The following is a 23,520-nucleotide window of genomic DNA, read 5'->3' as shown; positions in this document are numbered from 1 at the left end:
CAAAGTGTTCTTCTCTTTGATATCCCTCCTCCTCCCTCCTCTCGTGTTGGTCGGTCTCTATCTGGAAGGCTCCCAGCACAATGATCTAGCACACCATACAGCATACTCAAGTGAGAGGTAATGATATCAACTCATTAGTCATTAGACTTTGGTGCCAAGTGTTCCTCCCTCTCTCTGTGTGTGCTGCTGGGTTTGCATGTGGTTAGTGGTTACCACTGATACACTGCACCTCTAGATCAGGCTCATAGTCCAGACAAGGAAGTATTCACACTAAATATACCAGTCTTTGGTTTACATGTACAGTGACCTACTGTATGTATTGTGTCAGGAAGGTAGTTATGCCCTCCGGTTCAGTTGAATAGCTGTTGTTGTGGAGGTCAGTCCTATATATCAACCATAGCATGTTGATTAAATCATCTATAAAGCATTTCTTAATTTATAATACATGGGATGAGATAAGAACGGGAAGATGCAGGGGTGAATTGTAATGGCTGGGTAGATAAAGTATTTACTCTTCACACACTGTGATGTTCAGGCTTTACAGCTCAATATACACACAGATGTCCTCCCATTAAGATTGGTGTGTCTCGACATTGAAGCCCAGTTTGATCTTCAAATAGCTTGGATTCCTATACGCAACTCTGTGTATTTTATATAGCCTGAGTTCAACTCTGTGTCTTTAGCTCTGTGGAGCAGCTGCACTGTCAATTGTTATACGGCCGTACTAACCCCAGAGCCATATGCATTTTACATGAGAGCAAATGAGGTGAAAGAATTTGGTAAAGTGATAAGACCAATTACTGTGCAGCACAGGAGCCACCTAAATGCCTGTTTAACCAAGAAAAACACTGTTTTCGTCAATGCTTAACAAAGCAGCTGAATTATTGAGGTGCAGGTCACGTAACAGGGAGTAAAGCAGCACAACTGCATTGTGGGCTATTTTAGTAGAACAATTATAAAGGCATTGTTACTCATCATAATATGCTGTTCACTGGCTGCCCATTTAACAGAGAAATATAAAAAGAAACCCAATGAACATGTATTGTATAATTGTGTTCACCAATATGCATCCTTGTCTAATGTTTTTAAGTCTCTTCTTTGCATGTGGTTAGTGCTCATCTTTGCCAATGCTCCACAGTGGAGTCAACAGACAGCGAACTGCTGTGCTCTGCTGTTTATATGCTAAGCTATACTGTTCAGTGGTGTGTAGATTCAGAGAGGTTAGTAGAGGTGTTGTGAGGATAACCCCTCCAGGACCAGATGACTTATCTGCTCTGACTAGATGGACAACCTTATCTACCACTCTGTCCTCCATCTGAGAGCAGAGCCCATCTCAGTCCCATCATCCCTGATTAAACTTCTCGCCCCAGACTGAGTAGGTTAAGTAAAAGCATGTTGGCTCCCGGGCTCGCCAGCCAGCAAAATGGATCTCCTTCCAACCAGGAACATGGGCGATGCAGAATTGGGACACAGGGAAAGGGGCAGGGGGAGGAGGAGGGAGGAAATCGTACATCCTCCCGCCGTAATGAAAAATGTTCATGCCAGGTGCGCCATTTTGATTACAACAGGCCAGTTAATCTATCTCCGATTTCTATCTTTATTTCCTCTGCGGTGGGAGGAAAATATCAGACGGTGTCGGAGGAGTGGGAGCGGCGCTACCGGGAGACGATGGATGCGCTGATCTATTTATTATTGGTAATTAATGCACGTGAGTGGTAACTTCTTTGGCTGTCAAATCAGGGAGTTAAAATGATGTGGCGGACAAATGGATCAGCGTAGCTGGGAAATGAAACAGTCGGGGCGTCGATGGGCCGTAAATCTAACGATAAATGTTGGCCATCCATTATTCATATGCTCTTTCTGTGTTAAATACAGAGCACAGCACATTTACTACTGCAAGGCCTAGGCAGAGAACATGTGAAGCAGTTTAAGCACGTAGCGACAGGTGGATTGATGGAGCTCTCTCAACTCTCTCTCTCTGCCTGTCTGTCTCTCGCTCTTTCTCCCTCTCCCTCTCTCTTTCTCCCTCTCCCTCTCTCTCCTTCTCTCCAACTAATACAGCCATTGTAGATGTACATCCATTAAGTCAGCGTGTGTTGTCGATACTGCTGAGTTGGAGTGTGATTGAAGTCTGTTGTGTCCTGAAGCTGTGGAGGTCTAGGAGGTTAATTACTTCCTCAATAGAATATATGTCTCAGCTTTCATGTCATCTTTATTAGTCACAACACTACCGAAGCACAAGTCCGGACATGTCCAGGAAATACGTTGATGCCCTATACTTTGAACACTCTTGGTGCTTTTACAGAGGATTTGTAGTGACATTTGCGAAAAGCCGCCAAGGATTTTTATAAATCACCTCTGCTCTATGTTGGTCCCTGCTGTTGGTTAACCGATGTCATTTATCATTTGTATTCACCTTGATTGTTGAATGGCTTCTACTTTTCTGAGATGGACAGTAATTAATATCAGGCTTTAAATAGCTGCTTGACAATAATTATGCTAGTGATTGTGCTAGCGCCAGAGCGGTTTGAAACTGAGAGAACCATTTACTTCCTGTAACCATTACTACCTGCAATAGTGGCAAATTCTTCCCTACTGGTTATATTCACAGGAATTACTCATTTGTAGAGTCTGAAATGATTATGCCATCAGATTGTAATCAACATAATTCACTTAACTGTATTCCCAAGTGACTGGCTACTCTGGTGTGTTTCAATGAGCTGGGGAGAGAGATCTTCTTGATTGTTATATCACAGACAACGATTGCAGCTAGTAGTTATTATTATCTTGCATGTATGTGCCTCATCTGTCAAATCAGTCTCAGTACATGTAAACACTTCACTCTGCCTGTCACAGTGATGCCACAGTAACTATCGCTTTTATACTGCAGGAGCGTCTCTGGAATTCAAAGAGAAATGGCCCTGGTTTCTCCTCGTGTCCTCACCACCCTCAGGCTATAAAGGTTTACAGATCTGTGCAAAGGCAGTGGAGAGATCAGACACTCGGGAATGAGCACCCGTTTTTAGTGGCTCCGACACGCGTACGTAGCTAGTGGTCATTTATTTGCAGTTTAGTTGCTTTTAACACATTTTCCCTCTTTCTCTGTCTGTCTGTCTGTCTGTCTGTCTGTCTGTCTGTCTGTCTGTCTGTCTGTCTGTCTCTCTCTCTCTCTCTCTCTCTCTCTCTCTCTCGCTATCTCTCTCTCTCTCTCGCTATCTCTCTCTACGTCTTTCTCCATCTATAACTCTCTCTGTCATTCTCTATTTGTCACCGCCCATCCTGTCTCTTCTTCTCTCTGCTGACACTCTTTCCCTCAGAGACGGCGGTCGGTGTGCGGCTTATTGTCTTTGTCTCTTTCCTCCGGCTCCTATTATCTGGGAGGGTTCAAGGGCAATGTGGCTGTGGCTCATTTGCATATGACAGTAGTCCTGGGGACTGGGGAGGGCTTCATGTGTAGCAGGCGATTCATATCATGCCTATTTTTAACAAGATTAGGTTAAAACTAGGTCTGTCAAAAAAAATAAAAAATAATTGCGATTAATCGCATTCCATTCTGTAGTTAATTGCGATTAATCGCACATTTTTATATTGCTCAAATTTGGTGCTAAAATAAAGATTTTGCCTGCCACATCAGTACCTTGTTCGAGGTTGTTTTCACTCTCTGGGCATATTGAACAGAGGAAGAGCACAGCTTTATCATCTGAAAATGTCAACATGCTTGTCTGTCTTTGCAACTGGCTCAGTGAAAAGAAATAGGAGGACGACTGTAGTCTACGGTCACAGGTTTATGTTCTGTGGAATTCATGACATTGTTGGACAAGTTTATGCTCTTTATCCTTAGAGCCAGTTGATTTTTTCTTATAGCCAAGCTTCCAATCAGTAATTGGGAGAACAATCATTTTCAATGGCTGAAGCTTTAAATGCCTGGTATGGCAACTGCTCGGCCTCCAACCGCAAGGCACTACAGAGGGTAGTGCGTATGGCCCAGTACATGACTGGGACCAGGCTTCCTGCCATCCAGGACCTCTATACCAGGTGGTGTCAGAGGAAGGCCCTAAGAATTGTCAAAGGTCTCCAGCCACCCTAGTCATAGACTGTTCTCTCTGCTACCTCACGGTAAGCGGTACCGGAGTGCCAAGTCTAGGTCCGAAAGGCTTCTTAACAGCTTCTACACCCAAGCCATAAGACTCCTGAACAACTAATCAAAGGGCTACCCAAACCCCTCTTTTACACTGCTGTTACTCTTTGTTTATTATCTATGCACAGTCACGTTAACTCTACCTACATGTTCATACTACCTCAACTAACTGGTGCCCCCAACTTTTTAAAGCATTGTTGGTTAAGGGCTTGTAAGTGAGCATTTCACTGTAAGGTATTCGGTGCATGTGACAAATAAAATTGTATTTGATGTGTGTATGTGCATGTTTGTGTGTGAGGACGTGTTTAATTATACTTGTGGGGACCAGAAGTCCCCACAAGAATAGCATTTCCGCGGAGTGGAATTCCATCTTGTTGTGACATCTTGTGCGAGTGACTCCTTCTTTTGCCCATGTGCAACTTGCTGTTGTCCCACGTTTGGTGGGCTGTGTTAGAAAAGCCCTGAAAAAAATGAGCATTTGGCTCGGGCGCTGTTCTGTAGGGACACTGTGATGGACCTTCAGAGACAGTGCAGGGCAGGTGTCAAACGGCAGATGTCTCGCAGCTGCAATCATGTTCCGTGCACTGTCTGTGCAAACTGTGGTAACTTTGTTTTCAATGTTCCACTGCTTTGCTAGATCCATGAAATGCCCGGCGCACTTTTTGTCTTCATTATGGCCAGAGCATGTGAATGCAGTTTCCAGTTTTCTTCGATGTGGTCCGGCACCCTCTTCTAGCTTAGCCTGCCGAAGATGTCCTCCATTGCTACTAGTAACATTACTTGTATTGTTGGCGTCAACAGTATGTTTTCGCTTGTAAATGATAACGAAGACTCAATGTACTTCGGCGATAAACAAATTCAACATGGCAGTTGATGCAAATTTACATTTACATTTAAGTCATTTAGCAGACGCTCTTATCCAGAGCGACTTACAAATTGGTGCTTTCACCTTATTACATCCAGTGGAACAGCCACTTTACAATAGTGCATCTAGGTCTTTTAAGGGGGGAGAAGGATTACTTTATCCTATCCTAGGTATTCCTTAAAGAGGTGGGGTTTCAGGTGTCTCCGGAAGGTGGTGATTGACTCCGCTGTCCTGGCGTCGTGAGGGAGTTTGTTCCACCATTGGGGGGCCAGAGCAGCGAACAGTTTTGACTGGGCTGAGCGGGAACTGTACTTCCTCAGTGGTAGGGAGGCGAGCAGGCCAGAGGTGGATGAACGCAGTGCCCTTGTTTGGGTGTAGGGCCTGATCAGAGCCTGGAGGTAGTGAGGTGCCGTTCCCCTCACAGCTCCGTAGGCAAGCACCATGGTCTTGTAGCGGATGCGAGCTTCAACTGGAAGCCAGTGGAGAGAGCGGAGGAGCGGGGTGACGTGAGAGAACTTGGGAAGGTTGAACACCAGACGGGCTGCGGCGTTCTGGATGAGTTGTAGGGGTTTAATGGCACAGGCAGGGAGCCCAGCCAACAGCGAGTTGCAGTAATCCAGACGGGAGATGACAAGTGCCTGGATTAGGACCTGCGCCGCTTCCTGTGTGAGGCAGGGTCGTACTCTGCGGATGTTGTAGAGCATGAACCTACAGGAACGGGCCACCGCCTTGATGTTATTTGAGAACGACAGGGTGTTGTCCAGGATCACGCCAAGGTTCTTAGCGCTCTGGGACGAGGACACAATGGAGTTGTCAACCGTGATGGCGAGATCATGGAACGGGCAGTCCTTCCCCGGGAGGAAGAGCAGCTCCGTCTTGCCGAGGTTCAGCTTGAGGTGATGATCCGTCATCCACACTGATATGTCTGCCAGACATGCAGAGATGCGATTCGCCACCTGGTCGTCAGAAGGGGGAAAGGAGAAGATTAATTGTGTGTCGTCTGCATAGCAATGATAGGAGAGACCATGTGAGGTTATGACAGAGCCAAGTGACTTGGTGTATAGCGAGAATAGGAGAGGGCCTAGAACAGAGCCCTGGGGGACACCAGTGGTGAGAGCACGTGGTGAGGAGACGGATTCTCGCCACGCCACCTGGTAGGAGCGACCTGTCAGGTAGGACGCAATCCAAGCGTGGGCCGCGCCGGAGATGCCCAACTCGGAGAGGGTGGAGAGGAGGATCTGATGGTTCACAGTATCGAAGGCAGCCGATAGGTCTAGAAGGATGAGAGCAGAGGAGAGAGAGTTAGCTTTAGCAGTGCGGAGCGCCTCCGTGATACAGAGAAGAGCAGTCTCAGTTGAATGACTAGTCTTGAAACCTGACTGATTTGGATCAAGAAGGTCATTCTGAGAGAGATAGCGGGAGAGCTGGCCAAGGACGGCACGTTCAAGAGTTTTGGAGAGAAAAGAAAGAAGGGATACTGGTCTGTAGTTGTTGACATCGGAGGGATCGAGTGTAGGTTTTTTCAGAAGGGGTGCAACTCTCGCTCTCTTGAAGACGGGAGGGACGTAGCCAGCGGTCAGGGATGAGTTGATGAGCGAGGTGAGGTAAGGGAGAAGGTCACCGGAGATGGTCTGGAGAAGAGAGGAGGGGATAGGGTCAAGCGGGCAGGTTGTTGGGCGGCCGGCCGTCACAAGACGCGAGATGTCATCTGGAGAGAGAGGGGAGAAAGAGGTCAGAGCACAGGGTAGGGCAGTGTGAGCAGAACCAGCGGTGTCGTTTGACTTAGCAAACGAGGATCGGATGTCGTCGACCTTCTTTTCAAAATGGTTGACGAAGTCATCTGCAGAGAGGGAGGAGGGGGGGAGGAGGATTCAAGAGGGAGGAGAAGGTGGCAAAGAGTTTCCTAGGGTTAGAGGCAGATGCTTGGAATTTAGAGTGGTAGAAAGTGGCTTTAGCAGCAGAGACAGAGGAGGAAAATGTAGAGAGGAGGGAGTGAAAGGATGCCAGGTCCACAGGGAGGCGAGTTTTCCTCCATTTCCGCTCGGCTGCCCGGAGCCCTGTTCTGTGAGCTCGCAATGAGTCGTCGAGCCACGGAGCGGGAGGGGAGGACCGAGCCGGCCTGGAGGATAGGGGACATAGAGAGTCAAAGGATGCAGAAAGGGAGGAGAGGAGGGTTGAGGAGGCAGAATCAGGAGATAGGTTGGAGAAGGTTTGAGCAGAGGGAAGAGATGATAGGATGGAAGAGGAGAGAGTAGCGGGGGAGAGAGAGCGAAGGTTGGGACGGCGCGATACCATCCGAGTAGGGGCAGTGTGGGAAGTGTTGGATGAGAGCGAGAGGGAAAAGGATACAAGGTAGTGGTCGGAGACTTGGAGGGGAGTTGCAATGAGGTTAGTGGAGGAACAGCATCTAGTAAAGATGAGGTCGAGCGTATTGCCTGCCTTGTGAGTAGGGGGAAGGTGAGAGGGTGAGGTCAAAAGAGGAGGGGAGTGGAAAGAAGGAGGCAGAGAGGAATGAGTCAAAGGTAGACGTGGGGAGGTTAAAGTCGCCCAGAACTGTGAGAGGTGAGCCGTCCTCAGGAAAGGAGCTTATCAAGGCATCAAGCTCATTGATGAACTCTCCGAGGGAACCTGGAGGGCGATAAATGATAAGGATGTTAAGCTTGAAAGGGCTGGTAACTGTGACAGCATGGAATTCAAAGGAGGCGATAGACAGATGGGTAAGGGGAGAAAGAGAGAATGACCACTTGGGAGAGATGAGGATCCCGGTGCCACCACCCCGCTGACCAGAAGCTCTCGGGGTGTGCGAGAGCACGTGGGCGGACGAAGAGAGAGCAGTAGGAGTAGCGGTGTTGTCTGTGGTGATCCATGTTTCCGTCAGAGCCAAGAAGTCGAGGGACTGGAGGGAGGCATAGGCTGAGATGAACTCTGCCTTGTTGGCCGCAGATCGGCAGTTCCAGAGGCTACCGGAGACCTGGAACTCCACGTGGGTCGTGCGCGCTGGGACCACCAGATTAGGGTGGCTGCGGCCATGCGGTGTGGAGCGTTTGTATGGGCTGTGCAGAGAGGAGAGAACAGGGATAGACAGACACATAGTTGACAGGCTAGAGAAGAGGCTACGCTAATGCAGAGGAGATTGGAATGACAAGTGGACTACACGTCTCGAATGTTCAGAAAGTTAAGCTTACGTGGCAAGAATCTAATTGACTAAAATGATAGAGTACTGCTGGGGTAGGCTAGCTGTGTTGTTGACACTACCCTAATCAAGTCGTACCGTTGAGTGTGAAGTTTCTACAATGCTGCTTATCGGGAGCTAGCTGGCTAGCTAGCAGTGTTGGTTACGTTACGTTGCGTTAGGAGAACGACAATAGCTGGCTAGCTAACCTAGAAAATCGCTCTAGACTACACAATTATCTTTGAAACAAAGACGGCTATGTAGCTAGCTATGTAGCTAGCTACGATCAAACAAATCACACCGTTGGGACTGTAATGAAATGAAATGAAAAAGTGATACTACCTGTGGAGCGACGCGGAATGCGACCGAATGCGAAAGTTCTATTCAGTAGACGTTGGCTGGCTATTGGCTAGCTAGGAGTGTCTCCTACGTTAAGGACGACAAAATAGCTGGCTAGCTAACCTCGGTGAATTAAGATAATCACTCTAAGACTACACACTCTAAACTACACAATTATCTTGGATACGAAGACAGCAAAGACAACTATGTAGCTATCTAATACTACACTAATCAAGTCGTTCGGTTGAGTGTGATAGTTACTACAGTGCTACGGTAGCCGGTGAACGTATGCTAGCTGGCTAGCTGCTAGGCAGATAGGAGGGCGACGAAATACGATAATAACGCAATTATCACTCTAAGACTCCACACTCTAAGCTACACAATTATCTTGGATACGAAGACAGCAAAGACAACTATGTAGCTAGCTATGTAGCTAGCTAACACTACACTAATCAAGTCGTTCAGTTGAGTGTGATAGTTACTACAGTGCTACGGTAGCCGGTGAACGTATGCTAGCTGGCTAGCTGCTAGGCAGATAGGAGGGCGACGAAATACGATAATAACGCAATTATCACTCTAAGACTCCACACTCTAAGCTCCACAATTATCTTGGATACGAAGACAGCAAAGACAACTATGTAGCTAGCTATGTAGCTAGCTAACACTACACTAATCAAGACGTTCAGTTGTGATAGTTACTACAGTGCTACGACACAGATAGGAGACGACGAAATACGATAATTACGCAATTATCTTTGATACAACGACGACTATGTAGCTAGCTAAGAGGAAATTGCTAAGATTAGACAAATCAGACCGTTGTACTATAATGAAATGTAATGAAATGTAATGAAAAAGTTATACAACCTGCAGACCGAAGCGCGGATGCGACCAGATCGCTCCGACCCAGAAGTCCAGGTTTATCCAGAGAGCCATCTGGGGAGTGATTTGAAATTGAATTTGACATTTAAAAGCACCTGCATTCTCCATCATTCATTCATACAAGTAGCTAGCTAGTAAAGTGGTTGTCAAACTAGCGCATCGTCAGCCAGGGCTTAAATTGAGTCTATGGATGGTTCAGGGTGTCAAACTAAGAAAATGCATTAATGGCGTCAATTTTTTTTTACGGCATTACAAATGTAAGCATTAACACTGTATTAACACGTTCACTTTGACAGCCCTAATTAAAACCAATCAATCAGCATGGTTCACACTGCCCACCATGCCCAATGAAAAACGAATCACCTGCCCTCTCCTCCCCCCTCTCCCATTCTCTCTCGTCCCCTAAATTGGAGAGGGGATTGCACACCTCCACAACCCACGTCCTCTATTCCTCTACCTCCTCCACAGGGCACAATACACCCAGCACTTACAACACGGAAACATGGTGCCCCCACAACCCATTCTATGTCCTATAATATGTCCTCTGTGTGACTCTGTGGCTGTACTATACATATAGTAAAGCTGTCAATTCTCTGGAATGTCTTGGGCATGAATTAAAAGCTTAGCAGCACAATTATGAATTATGAAAGCCTAATGTTCTCTTTAGGGTAAATGTTCTAGAATATTTATAAACTCCCCTCTTTCACACAGCCGCTTGCCTCCACCCAAGGAGACTGGTGACATAGACATCTGTAGTTGGGAGAGATGATGACCTTCTTGGACTCTGTGATACAGAAATCTTTGAGACTAGCTGGCGTGGGAGCACAGTGTGTGGTCAATCGCGGTTCATGGTATTATCTAGAGAAACAACCATGCTTTACCATTTCAAAGAGCGAAGAACATAGAGAAATGGTTTATTGAGATTGGTGTGGAAGAACTTGACTGGCCTGCGCAGAGCCCTGACCTCAACTCCATCAAACACCTTTGGGATGAATTGGAACGCGGATTGTGAGTCAGGCCTAATCACCCTACATCAGTGCCTGACCTCACTAATGCTCTTGTGGCTGAATGGAATCAAGTCCCCGCAACAATGTTCCAAACTCTAGTGGAAAGCCTTCCCAGAAGAGGGGAGGCTGTTATAGCAGCAAAAGGGGGACCAACTCCATATTAATGCCCATGATTTTGGATGGGACGAGCAGGTGTCCACATACTTTTGGTCATGTAGTGTAATTCAATCACTATGAAACTGTGACTTCTCGATATCACACTCCTGGCTTTTAGATTCCAGGGCCTCGTTTGGATCACTCCGCTTCCAATGGTCCTTTGTGGGCCACATTTTCAAACCTCCGGTCTCGCTCCAATCTCTTGGCACATCGAGGTGGATTCGCTTCCACTTGGATTGGCGCTCTAAGCATGTGTGTAATCACCAAACATCTGCTTCTCATTTAGAATATTTTGGTGAATTTCAGAGGTGAAATATTCCAGAGAGGGAGGCTAAAGGCCCTAAATGTTTTCCTTTTCATGGTGTCGGAGTGTGGGGTATTTGAATTTGAATCTTAAGTCGACTATTCACCCCCCAGGTCTCTGGGCACCGTCCGGGTGGGCTAGGGAGATTAGCAATGATGTTTACCAAAAACGTGTCTGGGTTCCCTTTGCTGTTGTTTGAATCCCAGATTGAGCCATTAGTCTTTACTCGTTATCCGTCTGATCAGTTGAATGAATGTGTGTAGGCCTACTTTTGGTCATGTAGTGTTATTTAAGTGCTGTCTGTCTTCCCAGTAGCCTACGTGGTGTGTGAACTGCTGACTGCTCATAACTCACAGTTGATTGTTGACACATCAACCAGGATTAAGGGGGCAATTTGTGACTTGTTTTGGTAATCAGTGGCTGTATTGCCTCTCCTAGGCCATCGGCAATTACTACAGGGAGGTGTGCTCTTCACCTCTGCTAGACAATTAGCCATTTGTTTTAGTACTTCAGTCTCCCCTCGTTTCTCAGCGGTAGCCGTGTAAGCGGAGGCTGTGTCAGTGGCAGTCTTGTCGCCGAAATGAAGACGGTTCTGCCGAGTTGTTCTGCCAAGTCGTTCGAGGAAGGAAAGAGACATCTTCCTCACCATTGTCGCACTTGAGTATTTTACAGTTATTTTCAGATGATCTAGTTTTGCTCTTTCGTAGCTTTGGCAACTATGTGTGTGTTTTCTATACCTGTTCGCTCCTTACCCTGTAGGTTTTACAGACGCCCCCTGCACACACAACACGTGTGGAATTCCGGGTCTCTGGCAGCGTTTGGAACTGCCGATTTGCAGTCAAGAACACAGAGTTTTTTTGCATTTTCTCTCATAGTCTGAGAGCATCTGGTCGTCGCGGTGGTGGCACACAGCTACTCATTTCTCCTAACTGGAGATTTTCTCCTCAGTCTCTCACCTGCCCATCTTCTCTTTTGAATTCCATGCGGTCACTGGTACTTGTCCACTCAAGCTTAACATTGTTGTCATCTATTGCCCACTAGGTGCCCTTGTAGAGTTTCTCAATGAGCTTGACACCTTGATAAACTCATTTCCTGACACTGGCTCACCGCTCTTAGTACTTGGTGACTTCAACCTCCCGACATCTGCCTTCGATTATTTTCTTTCCAACTCTCTCTTTCACCTCCTTGCCTCTTTTGACCTCACCCTTTCCCAATCCCCCCTAACTCACAAGGCAGGCAATACGCTTGACCTCATCTTTACCAGAGACTGTTCGCCTACTAATCTTACTGCAACCCCCCTCCAGGTGTCTGATAAGTGCTTTGTTTCCTTTTCTGTCTCCCTTTCCTCCAACCCTATCCACTCAGCCAATACCCAGATGGTCATGCTCTGTCGCAATCTTCGCTCTCTCTCTCTCTCTCTCTCTCTCTCTCTCTCTCTCTCTCTCTCTCTCTCTCTCCCACTACTCTCTCCTCTTCTATCCTATCATCTATCTTTTCTGCTAAATCCTTCTCCCTCCTGATTCTGCCTCTATGACCCTACTCTCCTCCCTTTCTGCATCCTATGACTCGCAGTGTCCCCTTTCCTCCCAGCCGGCCCGAGCCTCCCCTCCTGCTCCGTGGCTGGGTGACTCATTGCAAGCTGGCAGCTAATTGTAAAATGAGGAAACTTCACTCCCTCCTCTCGATCTTCTCTTTCTCTGTATCTGCTGCTTACCCCACTTTCTATCATTCCAAATTTTAACCCTAGGAAACTATTTTCCACCTTGTCCTCCCTCCTTAATCCTCCACCCCTCCCCTTACTCCTCCCTCTCTGCGGACGACTTTGTCAATCACTTGGAAAAGAGAGTTGAGGATATCCACTCCTCATTCACTGAGCCTATTGAGTCCACTGGTCCCACTCACACAGAACTATCTGCTATGCAGATGACACTCAATTACTTTTCTCCTTCCCACCTTCTGACACCCAGGTGGCGGCATGCATCTCTGTGTGCCTGGCAGATAAATCAGCTTGGATGTCGGCCCACCACCTTAAGCTCAACCTCGACAAGACGGAGCTGCTCTTGTCGAGGCCCCCCCCGGGGAAGGCCTGCCTGTTCAAAGACCTCTCCATCACGGTTGATAACTCCACAGTGTCGCTCTCCCAGAGTGCACAGAACCTTGGCGTGACCCTGGACAACACCCTGTCGTTCTCTGCCAACATCAAAGCAGTGACTCACTCCTGTAGGTTCATGCTCTACAACATCCGTAGAGTACGACCCCACCTCACACAGGAAGTGGTGCAGGTCCTAATCCAGGCACTTGTCATCTCCCGCTGGAACTACTGCAACTCACTGTTGGTTAGGCTCCCTGCGTGTGCCATAAAACCCCTGCAACTTATCCAGAACGTTGCAGCCCGGCTGGTTTTCAACCTTCCCAAGTTCTCCCATGTCACCCTGCTCCTCTGCACACTGCAATAGCTACCAGTAGAAGCTCACATCCACTACAAGACCATGGTGCTTGCCTACAGAGCAGCAAGAGGAACTATGCTCAAAACCTACACACAAACCAGAGCACTCCATTCTGCCACATCTTGCCTTTTGGCCCTCTCACTGCTACGGGAGGGCAGCTCCCACTCAGCCCAGTCCAAGCTCTTCTCTGTCCTGGCACCCCAATGGTGGAATAAGCTTCCCCCTGAAGCTTGGACTGCGGAGGCCCTGCCCATCTCCCCGAAAGCACCTGAAACCACACATCTTCAAAGAGTATTTTAAATAATCCCCCTCCTCACCTCAACACCCCTCCCCTTCTAGCTCTGACTTTGCCGATAGCTACTTTATTGAGGAAAAGAGTACTTACTTACTATACCTGTGGTTGTCCCACCTAGCTATCTTAAGATGAATGCATTAACTGTAAATCACACTGGATAAGAGAATCTGCTAAATTACTAAAATGTCAAATGTCTATAGCATTTATTCACATGGTAATTGGAGTCCGATTGATGAACCCAACTACAGATACAGCATATGTACATGGTTTGTTAATGGACTTGTATGGAGGAACTTATCTCACAGAAATTCATATTCATTCACCAGACACATACATTATAGTGGAGTATTATGTCAGCGTACTGGTAGGGCTTCATCATGTCACTCCTCCGCTTATCTGATTCATTCTGCCCATCTGCAAAACACACAGCTTATCATTGGAATGGGCTCTTAACGTAATGGTATAGCTGACTGGGAGTAGTGGGAATGTGAGAAGCTTACGGCTCTCATTTGAAAGATGCAGAAACATGGTGATCATTGGGTATGCGGAATTCAAGCGCAACCAAACAGGTTGGCTTGAGAAGCCTAACGTGCTGCTTTTCTTTTTAGGGAAGTTTCTTCTAAAGTTCTCTAAAGGTTGTCCCTCGAAGGAGTAATGTGCCCCTGCTCTAAACAGGATTCCATTTGCTGAAACTGATCCTCAATCAAAGGTCAATCGATGCTGCTGAATGGATCACAGAACTTGTGGAATATCTGTATATACTGTGGCTTCAGAAATTATTCACACCCATTGACTTTTTCAAAAAACAATTGTGTTACAGCCTGAATTTAAAATTGATTCAATTGAGATTTTGTGTCACTGGCCTACACACAACACCCCATAATATCAAATTAGAAGTATTTTATGTATTTTGAATTTTGAATTTCTTACAATTAATAGCAAATGAAAAGCTGAAATTTCTTCAGTAAAGAAGTATTCAACCCCTTTGTTGTGGCAAGCCTAAATAAGTTCAGGAGTAAAAAATGTGCTTAATAATTCACAATAAGTTGCATGGACTCACTCTGTGTGCAATAATGATGTTAAACATGATTTTTGAATCACTGTACTCCACACATACAATTATTTGTAAGGTCCCTCAGTCGAGCAGGGAATTTCAAACACAGATTCAACCACAAAGGCCAAGGAGGTTTTCCAAAGCCTGGCAAAGAAGAGCACATATTGGTAGATGGGTGAAACAATAATAAGATATTGAATATCCCTTTGAGCGTGGGGAAGTTATTAATTACACTTTGGATGGTGTGTCAATACACCCAGTCACTACAAAGATACAGGCGTTCTTCCCAACTCAGTTGCCGGAGAGGAAGGAAACAGCTCTGGGATTTTTTTTAATACAAAGTGTTCTGTTTGGGGCAAATCCAACACAACACATCCTTGAATAACACTCTTTATGTTTTTTTTTATATTAAAAAAACTCCCTAGTTCTTGCCGATGCAAAGCATATCCATAGCATGATGCAACCACTACCAAATGGAATAGAGCTAAGCCCAGGCTAAATCCTAGAGAAAAACCTGGGTCAGTCTGCTCTCCAACAGACACTGGGAGACAAATCCACCTTTCAGCAGAACAATAACCTAAAACACAAGGCCAAATATACACTGGAGTTGCTTACCAAGATGACCATTGAATGTTCCTGAGTTGCCTAGTTACAGTTTTGACTTAAATCGGCTTGAAAATCTATGGCAAGACTTAAAAATGGCTGTCTAGTAATGATCAAACAATCAACTTAACAGAGCTTGAAGAATTGTTTAAATAATAATGTGCAAATATTGTACAATCCAGGTGTGCAAAGCTCTTATAGACTTACCCAGAAAGACAACGGTGATTCTAACATGTATTAACTCAGGAGTGTGAATGCTTATGTAAATGAGATATTTATGTATTTAATTTTCAATAGAATTTGCTCAAATGTAATTATGGGGGTATTGTGTGTAGTTGGGTGAAGGAAAACATCTATTTAATCCATTTTGAATTCAAGCTGTAACACAACACAATGTGGAATAGGTCAAGGGGTATGAATACTTTCTGAAGGCCCTGTATCAATCCTCATTGATTAGCTGACTACTCTGTGTGAGGTTACACAGCATATCAATGTTTGTATCCAGGTTTTCTCATAGTGTGTAAACACTTTTTTTTTAAATTACTGGAGTGTGTCTGTTTTTTTCCATGACAAAAGAGACTGGCTCATTAAATTAAGAATAATTGGTGTGTGTATGTGTGCGTGCGCCTTTTCGTGTGTCCCCATGTCTGTGTCTGCTCATCCCTCACACAACCTTGTTCTAATCAGGGTGTGCTGGATGAGCAAACTGCGTAGCGTTAAACGTTATGAGCAGGGAGTGGAGTAAAGGTCACAAGCAGGTGGCTATCTCCTCCTGGAAAGAATATCTTTATATACTGTTGTGTGTAGTTCAGACTAGAGTGGGAGAGGAGAGAAATGATGTCATGCTTTAACACTGACCAAATTGGCTTAATGGTTCACAGCTCAGTTTATTGTTATGGGAGTAATACAGTGCCTATAGATGTGGTACACAAGTCTTTCTGGTCTACAGCAGCCGTCTTTAGAGAAAGACTTAGTTCTTCTTTAGAGTAACTCTCCCTACATTGTTGACATAAGTGTTTTTTACATACAGAGCGGTTGAGCCTTAGACAAGCTCAGGAGTGGAGGGCAGATCTCATAAAATGCACTGCCTCTTGTCAATGGGAATGAAACATTCTCTCTCTCTCCTGCTCTGTCCCTCTCTCTCTCTCTCTCTCTCTCTCTCTCTCTCTCTCTCTCTCTCTCTCTCCCACCCACTCCACAGGAGAGGCAGCTCCATGCCTGGCCATTCATTGAGATCAATACAGGGGACCTGACCCACTACATGGCTCCACTGTCCTCCCAGAGTGGCTTCCACCACACTGGCTTCGTTGTGCCCGAGCTCATCACACAGACAGCGGCCAAGACACCGGTGACGAGGGAATCCTCGGACCAGGACAGAGGGACGGATATTGCAGGTACTCTAATCCCCTCCTCTCTCCATACAACCACTGAAACGTTCAAGCAACAAAGATGTTTTTTTAGCTAGTTTCATAGCAAGAAAACATCAAAGAAGATGACATTAGACTCAGGGTGGCCAGTAGAGGAAAGAAAGACAAAAAGCATTGAACTGTTTCTTCCTGAACAGCTTGTTTGACTAAGAGGTTTGTTTGAAGTATTTGTTACTTAAGTGAGTTTGCAGATCAACAGGCTACACCTCTAGTCTCGTCTATCCCAAGGTAAGGCTGTGTGTTCGATTTCAAGAACTAACAAACAGCTAGGATGTAGCTGCAGGTATTTTTCAACGGGAGCTGCACTCAGTGCCCCACCACGTTGATTCCATCCCAACAGCTGATATATGAGTCCCTGTAATTGTTCTGTCACTGTAAGTACGTTTCTTCAAGCACAATTTGTTGGTCTTTTAAACTTGATAGGGCCTTCAGTTTAGCACAGTGGCGATATTGACTTCGTCTTTGTACAAATCATTTTGTAAGGGAAGCGGGTTAGTGTGTGGGCTGTAGGTGTAGACTAAGATGGCTTGACTGAGAGGAGGTGACAGAGGGGGAATGGGGAAGCAAGGGCTCACGGAGGCTCTTCTTCCTATAGTGCACTAGTTTTGTTAATCCAATGCCCTGTATTGTGGGGGTTATTGTCTTTCCTTTGTTATTTTTCGTAATTATTGTTGACTGTTGTTGACTTGTCTTTCCTTTGTTCTGTGCCCATTCATGTAATGATGTCTGTGTAGGTGCAGAACTGGTTACCATGGTGAGAGTCTGCTATTGGTCATTGAGGAGGGCACTGCTCGCCTATTGATGATGAATTATACGAGCACAGACACCAGCGACATGCTGGGAGTTTGTGGCATTCACAGCTTTGCATTTATTTGTCAACAACACCAAATTGAGACAAAAGGGTGTTCATTGGTAGAATTTCATATTTTGTATTTGTTTAAGCATCAGACTTCAGAAAGCCCACTGAGTTCAGTTTACTCCAAATGTTGACTCTCTCTCCCTTTCCATGCATCTCCCTCTCCTTTCCTGTTGCTCCTTCCGCTATCCCCTCCTCACCATCTCCCCCCTCTCTCTCTCTCTCTGCTTCACCCTGTCATGTAGTGAGGATTTATGGCAGTGTGGGACGCTGTCTGGTGTACTGTGTTGTGACCTGAGGATCTTTCACTTTCACTCTAAATCTAAATTGCTTCAATAATCAATATGTCAGTCCCCCAGCAGTCTACAGTAAACAGTGGGTCAACGCAGTTCTGCAATACTAACAGCAAACATAAGCTGTGTGTCAAATCAAATAAAGTCACATTTTATTTGTCACATGCTTCGTAAACAACCGGTGTAGTGAAATGCTGACTTTACAGGCCCTTCCCAACAATACAGAGAGAAAAATAGAGAAATAATAACACAAGGAGTAACTGTAACTTCGCTATATACACGGGGTATATAACAACGAGTCAACGTGCAGGGGTACGAGGTAAGTGAGGTAGATAGAGTTGAAGTCAGAAGTTTACATACACCTTAGCCAAATACATTTAAACTCAGTTTTTCACAATTCCAAGTCAAAATTCCCTGTCTTAGGTCCATTAGGATCACCACTTTATTTTAAGAATGTGAAATGTCAGAATAATAGTAAGAGAGAATGATTTATTTCAGCTTTTATTTCTTTCATCACATTCCCAGTGGGTCAGAAGTTTACATACACTTAATTAGTATTTGTTAGCATTGCCTTTAAATTGTTTAACTTGGGTCAAACGTTTCGGGTAGCCTTCCAATAAGTTGTGTGAATATTGGCCCATTCCTCCTGACTGAGCTGGTGTAACTGAGTCAGGTTTTTATCACGATAATCATTCGATAATGATAATTATCACGATATTAATCAAATAATGTTTTAAGGAAAATTGTTCCATGTTTGTGGCCAGGGAGCACGTACTTGGGGTCAATTAAATTGATAAGCCTCTTGAAACCTTCCTTTTTGACTGTGCTAATTGGTAGCATGTCTTCGACTGTGCTAATTGGTAGCATTTGTGATGTCTTTGTTTTTTTAATGTTTGCTTGTAGGGCATAAATGCTGTCAGTGTTGACTGCTTCGGGAAAACATCTCTAGATTGGCTGGTGCTTGAAGAGTGTTTATCAATACATTTACATTTACATTTAAGTCATTTAGCAGACGCTCTTATCCAGAGCGACTTACAAATTGGTGCATTCACCTTATGACCTCCAGTGGAACAGTAGTGCATCTAAATCTTTTCAGGGGAGGGGGTGAGAGGGATTACTGGTGCCTTAAAGAGGTGGGGTTTCAGGGATACCGTGGCGCGAACTCAAACTTCCTGCATGTTCCAAAGAGTGATTTTGCTTCAGATGTTGAAAAAGGTTTGTCGTATTACCAGACTTCGTAGCCACCTGTCTACGACACAATTTGCACTGAACATTGCTCTGTTCTTTGTTGGACTTCAAAAAAGCCAAACCACTTTCAAATTACTGAAACAGTTGAACCCTTTTTATCAATCATTTCTTTGTTGGAAGCTGCTCCTTCTCCATGGCTATCACTGCCACTGTTTTCAGCGACATCACTCATTTCTCGTGGTTAATAGTGGCTATTCCATTACCCGAGGTGCTAAGTGGTTTTTAGTGGTGTACCTCTCCATGTCCATATTGTCACTTCTCCACACGTTCCTGCTGCGTCACAGAGGTGAAATGGACTGCTGTACCTAATTATTCTATATCGACATTATCGAAAATGAATCTAAATGTTTTATATCGTTATTGACGGAAGTAATTACATCGATAATTATTGATATTGATTTATCGCCCAGCCCTAGGATTGAGGTCAGGGCTTTGTGATGACCATTCCAATACCTTGACTTTGTTGTCCTTAAGCCATTTTGCCACAACTTTGGAAGTATGCTTGGGGTCATTGTCCATTTGGAAGACCCATTTACGACCAAGCTTTAACTTCCTGACTGATGTCTGAGATGTTGCTTCAATATATCCACATAATCTATTTTGTGAAGTTCACCAGTCTCCCTGCAGCAAAGCACCCCCACAACATGAGGCTGCCACTCCCGTGTCTCACGGTTGGGATGGTGTTCTTCGGCTTGCAAGCCTCACCCTTTTTCCTCCAAGCATAACAATGGTCATTATGGCCAAATAGTTCTATTTTTGTTTCATCAGACCAGAGGACATTTCTCCAAAAAGTACGATTTTTGTCCCCATGTGCAGTTGCAGACTGTAGTCTGGCTTATTATGGTGGTTTTCGAGCAGTGGCTTCTTCCTTGCTGAGCGGCCTTTCAGGTTGTCGATATAGGACTTGTTTTACTGTGGATATAGATACTTTTGTACCTGTTTCCTCCAGCATCTTCACAAGGTCCTTTGCTGTTGTTCTAGGATTGATTTGCCCTTTTCGCACCAAAGTACATTCATCTCTAGGAGACAGAATGTGTCTCCTTCCTGAGCGGTATGACGGCTGCGTGGTCCCATTGTGCTTATACTTGCGTACTATTTTTTGTACAGATGAATGTGGTACCTTCAGGCATTTGGAAATTGCTCCCAAGGATGAACCAGAATGTGGAGGTCAACAATTTTATTTTTTATTTTTTTGGCTGATTTCTTTTGATTTTCACATGATGTTAAGCAAAGAGCCACTGAGTTTGAAGGTAGGCCTTGAAATAGATCCACAGGTACACCTCCAATTGACTCAAATGATGTCAACTAGCCTATCAGAAGCTTCTAAAGCCATGACATTTTCTGGAATTTTCCTGTTTAAATGCACTGTCAACTTAATGTATGTAAACTTCTGACCCACTGGAATTGTGATACAGTGAATTATAAGTGAAATAATCTGTCTGTGAACAATTGTTGTAAAAATGACTTGTTGTCATGCAGAAAGTAGATGTCCTTAACGACTTGCCAAAACTATAGTTTGTAAACAAGAAATGTGTGGAGTGGTTGAAAAACACTTAGGTTGGAGTAATTAAAACTTGTATGTAAACCTCCGACTTCAACTGTATGTGCATGTAGGTAGGGATTTGATTTATTAGGATTCCCATTAGCCAACAACAACAGTGACAGCTAGTCTTACTGGGGCCCGACAAATAGCTAAAATGACATTACAAAAAAAATACTTTACAATTTGCATAAATGTAAAATTGTGTGTGTGTGTGTGTGTGTGTGTGCGTGCGTGCATCTATCAGTTACACATACATGTCAGTACACACACACAACAAGTAGGTCACATTGGGGAGATGCGTTGTGCCGTGAGCTTTATTTGTTTTTTGAAAACAGGTTTGCTGTTCACTTGCACTGTATAAGATGGAAGGGAGCTCCATGCACTCATGGCTCTGTATTATATTGTACATTTCCTTGAATTTCTGCTGGACCTGGGGACTGTGAAAAGACCCCTGGTGGCATATCTGGTGGTGTAAGTGTGTGTGTCAGTGCTGTGTGTAAGTTGACTATGCAAACAATTTGGAATTCCCAACACATGAATGTTTCTTATAAAAACAAGAAGTGACGCAGTCAGTCTTTCCTCATCTCTTAGCCAAGAGAGACTGGCATGCATAGTGTTAATATTAGCCCTCTGATTACAATGAAAGAGCAAGACGTGTGGCTCTGTTCTTTCTGCAGCTTAACTAGGTCTTCTTTGCAGCGCTTGACCATATTACTGGACAAAATAACAATTTAATGAACTATTTAGCAGTCTAATGGCTTGGGAATAGAAGATGTTCAAGGTCCTGTTGGTTCCAGACTTCGTGCATTGGTACCGCTGGCTGTGCAGTAGCAGAGAGAACAGTCTTTGACTTGGGTGACTGGAATCTTTGACGATTTTTAGGGCCTTCCTCTGACATCGCCTGGTATAGAGGTCCTGGATGGCAGGGAGCTCAGCCCCAGTGATGTACTGGGCTTTACGTACTACCCTTGGTAGAGCCTTGCGGTTTGATCCCAAGCAGTTGCCATACCAACCGGTTATGCAGCCAGTCAAGATTCTCTCAATGCTCTGCAGCTGTATATCTTTTTGAGGATCTGAGGGCCCATGACAAATCATTTCAGCCTCCTTAGGGGGAAGAGACGTTGTCGTGCCTTCTTCACGACTGTGTTGGTGTGTGTGGACCATGATAATTCCTTATTGATGTGGACAACGAGGAACGTAAAGTTCTCAAACCGCTCCACTACAGCCACATTGATTTTGATGGGAGTGTGCTAGGCCCTCTGTTTCCCATTGTCCACAATCAGCTCCTTTGTCTTGTTGAGGGAGAGGTTGTTGTTGTCCTGGCACCATACTGCCCGGTCACTGACCTCCTCCCTATATTCTGTCTCATCGTCAGTGATCAGGCCAACCACCGTCAGGCATTTCAGAATCTAGTTGCAGAAGGGAGAGTTCAGTCACAGGGTCCTGAGCTTAGTTTTGAGCTTGGAGGACAATATGTTGTTGAACAATGAGCTATAGTCAATGAACAGCATTCTCACATCGGTGTTCCTCTTGTCCAGGTGGGAGAGGGCAGTGTGGAGTACCACAGAGATTGCATCATCTGTGGATCTTTTGGGGCGGTATGCACATTTGAGTGGGACCAGGGTGTCTGGGATGAGGGTATTGATGTGAGCCATGACCAGCAAAGCATATCATGGCTGCAGATTTGAGTGCTACAGGGCGATAGTAATTTAGACAGGTTACCTTGGCGTTCATGGGCACAGGAAACTATGGTGGTCTGCTTGAAAAATGTAAGTATCAGGGAGAGGTTGAAAATGACAATGAAGACACTAGCCAGCTGGTCAGCGCATGCTCTGAGTACGTGTCCTGGTAATCTGGTCTTGTGAATGTTAATCTGTTTAAAGTTCTTATTCATGTAGAACATCTGGTTTTCTCATGCCTGGTTCAGTGTTGCTTGCCTCGAAGTGAGCATAGAAGGCATTTAGCTCGCCTGGTAGGCTTGTGTCACTGGGTAGCTCGCGGCTGGGTTTCTCTTTGTAATCCGTGATAGTTTACAAGCCCTGCCCATTTGGCCAGCGTCAGAGATGGCGTAGTACGATTCGATCTTAGCCCTGTTTTGACTGTTTGATAGCTTGGGGATTTCTTCTAAGCTTTCCGGATTAGTGTCCCGCTCCTTGAAAGTGCCAGCTCTTGGCTTTTAGCTCAGTGCGGATGTTGCCTGTAATTCATGGCTTCTGGTTGGGATATGTACGTACGGTCACTGTGGGGGTGACGTCATTGATGCACTTATTAATGAAGCCGGTGACTGACGTGGTAAACTCCTATATGTTATTGGGTGAATCTCGGAACATATTTCAGTCTGTGCCATTGAAACAGTCCTGTAGTTTAGCATACGCTCCATCGGACCATTTCCGTATTGAGCGCGTCACTAGTACTTCCTGTTTGAGTTTATGCTTGTAAGCTGGAATCTGTGTGTTGATTAAAGTTGATCTAGAGTTTTGACGGCTCTAGTTACAAAGGTGAAATGCTGGTAAAAATGAGTTAAGACTGAGTTCAGTTTCCCTGCATTAAAATCACCGGCCACTAGGAGTGACGCCTCTGGATGTGCATTTTCTTGTTTGCTTATGGCCTTATACAGCTCGTTGAGTGTGGTCTTAGTGCCAGCATCGGGTTGTGGTGGTAAATAGACAGCTACAAAAATTATAGATGAAAACTCTCTTGGTAAATAGTATGGTGTGTAGCTTATCATGAGGTATTCTAACTCAGGCAAGGAAAAACCTAGAGACTTCCTTAACATTAGAGATTACGCACCAGCTGTTGTTAGGAAAGAGACAAACGCCTCCCCCTTAACCTTACCCAAAGCTGCATTTTGGTCTTGCTGATCCGTAAAAGAAACAGCTGGATGTACAGTA

General features: G+C 45.1%; 1 protein-coding gene across 1 annotated transcript in view; it reads left to right on the top strand.

Annotated features, from left to right (window-relative positions):
* tex264a (testis expressed 264, ER-phagy receptor a) overlaps nucleotides 1-23,520 on the top strand; it is a 158,942-nt gene that overhangs the window by 115,853 nt on the left and 19,569 nt on the right. Inside the window, exon 3 of the mRNA XM_029683240.2 lies at nucleotides 16,464-16,656. Coding sequence (XP_029539100.1) covers nucleotides 16,464-16,656 — 193 coding nt within the window. The remainder of the gene's footprint in view (nucleotides 1-16,463; nucleotides 16,657-23,520) is intronic.

This window comes from Oncorhynchus nerka, linkage group LG15, assembly GCF_034236695.1.
Source record: "Oncorhynchus nerka isolate Pitt River linkage group LG15, Oner_Uvic_2.0, whole genome shotgun sequence".
In the NCBI taxonomy this organism is placed as follows: domain Eukaryota; kingdom Metazoa; phylum Chordata; class Actinopteri; order Salmoniformes; family Salmonidae; genus Oncorhynchus; species Oncorhynchus nerka.
The sequence above is the reverse complement of the archived record's forward strand: the minus strand, read 5'-3'. Positions and strand labels throughout refer to the sequence as shown.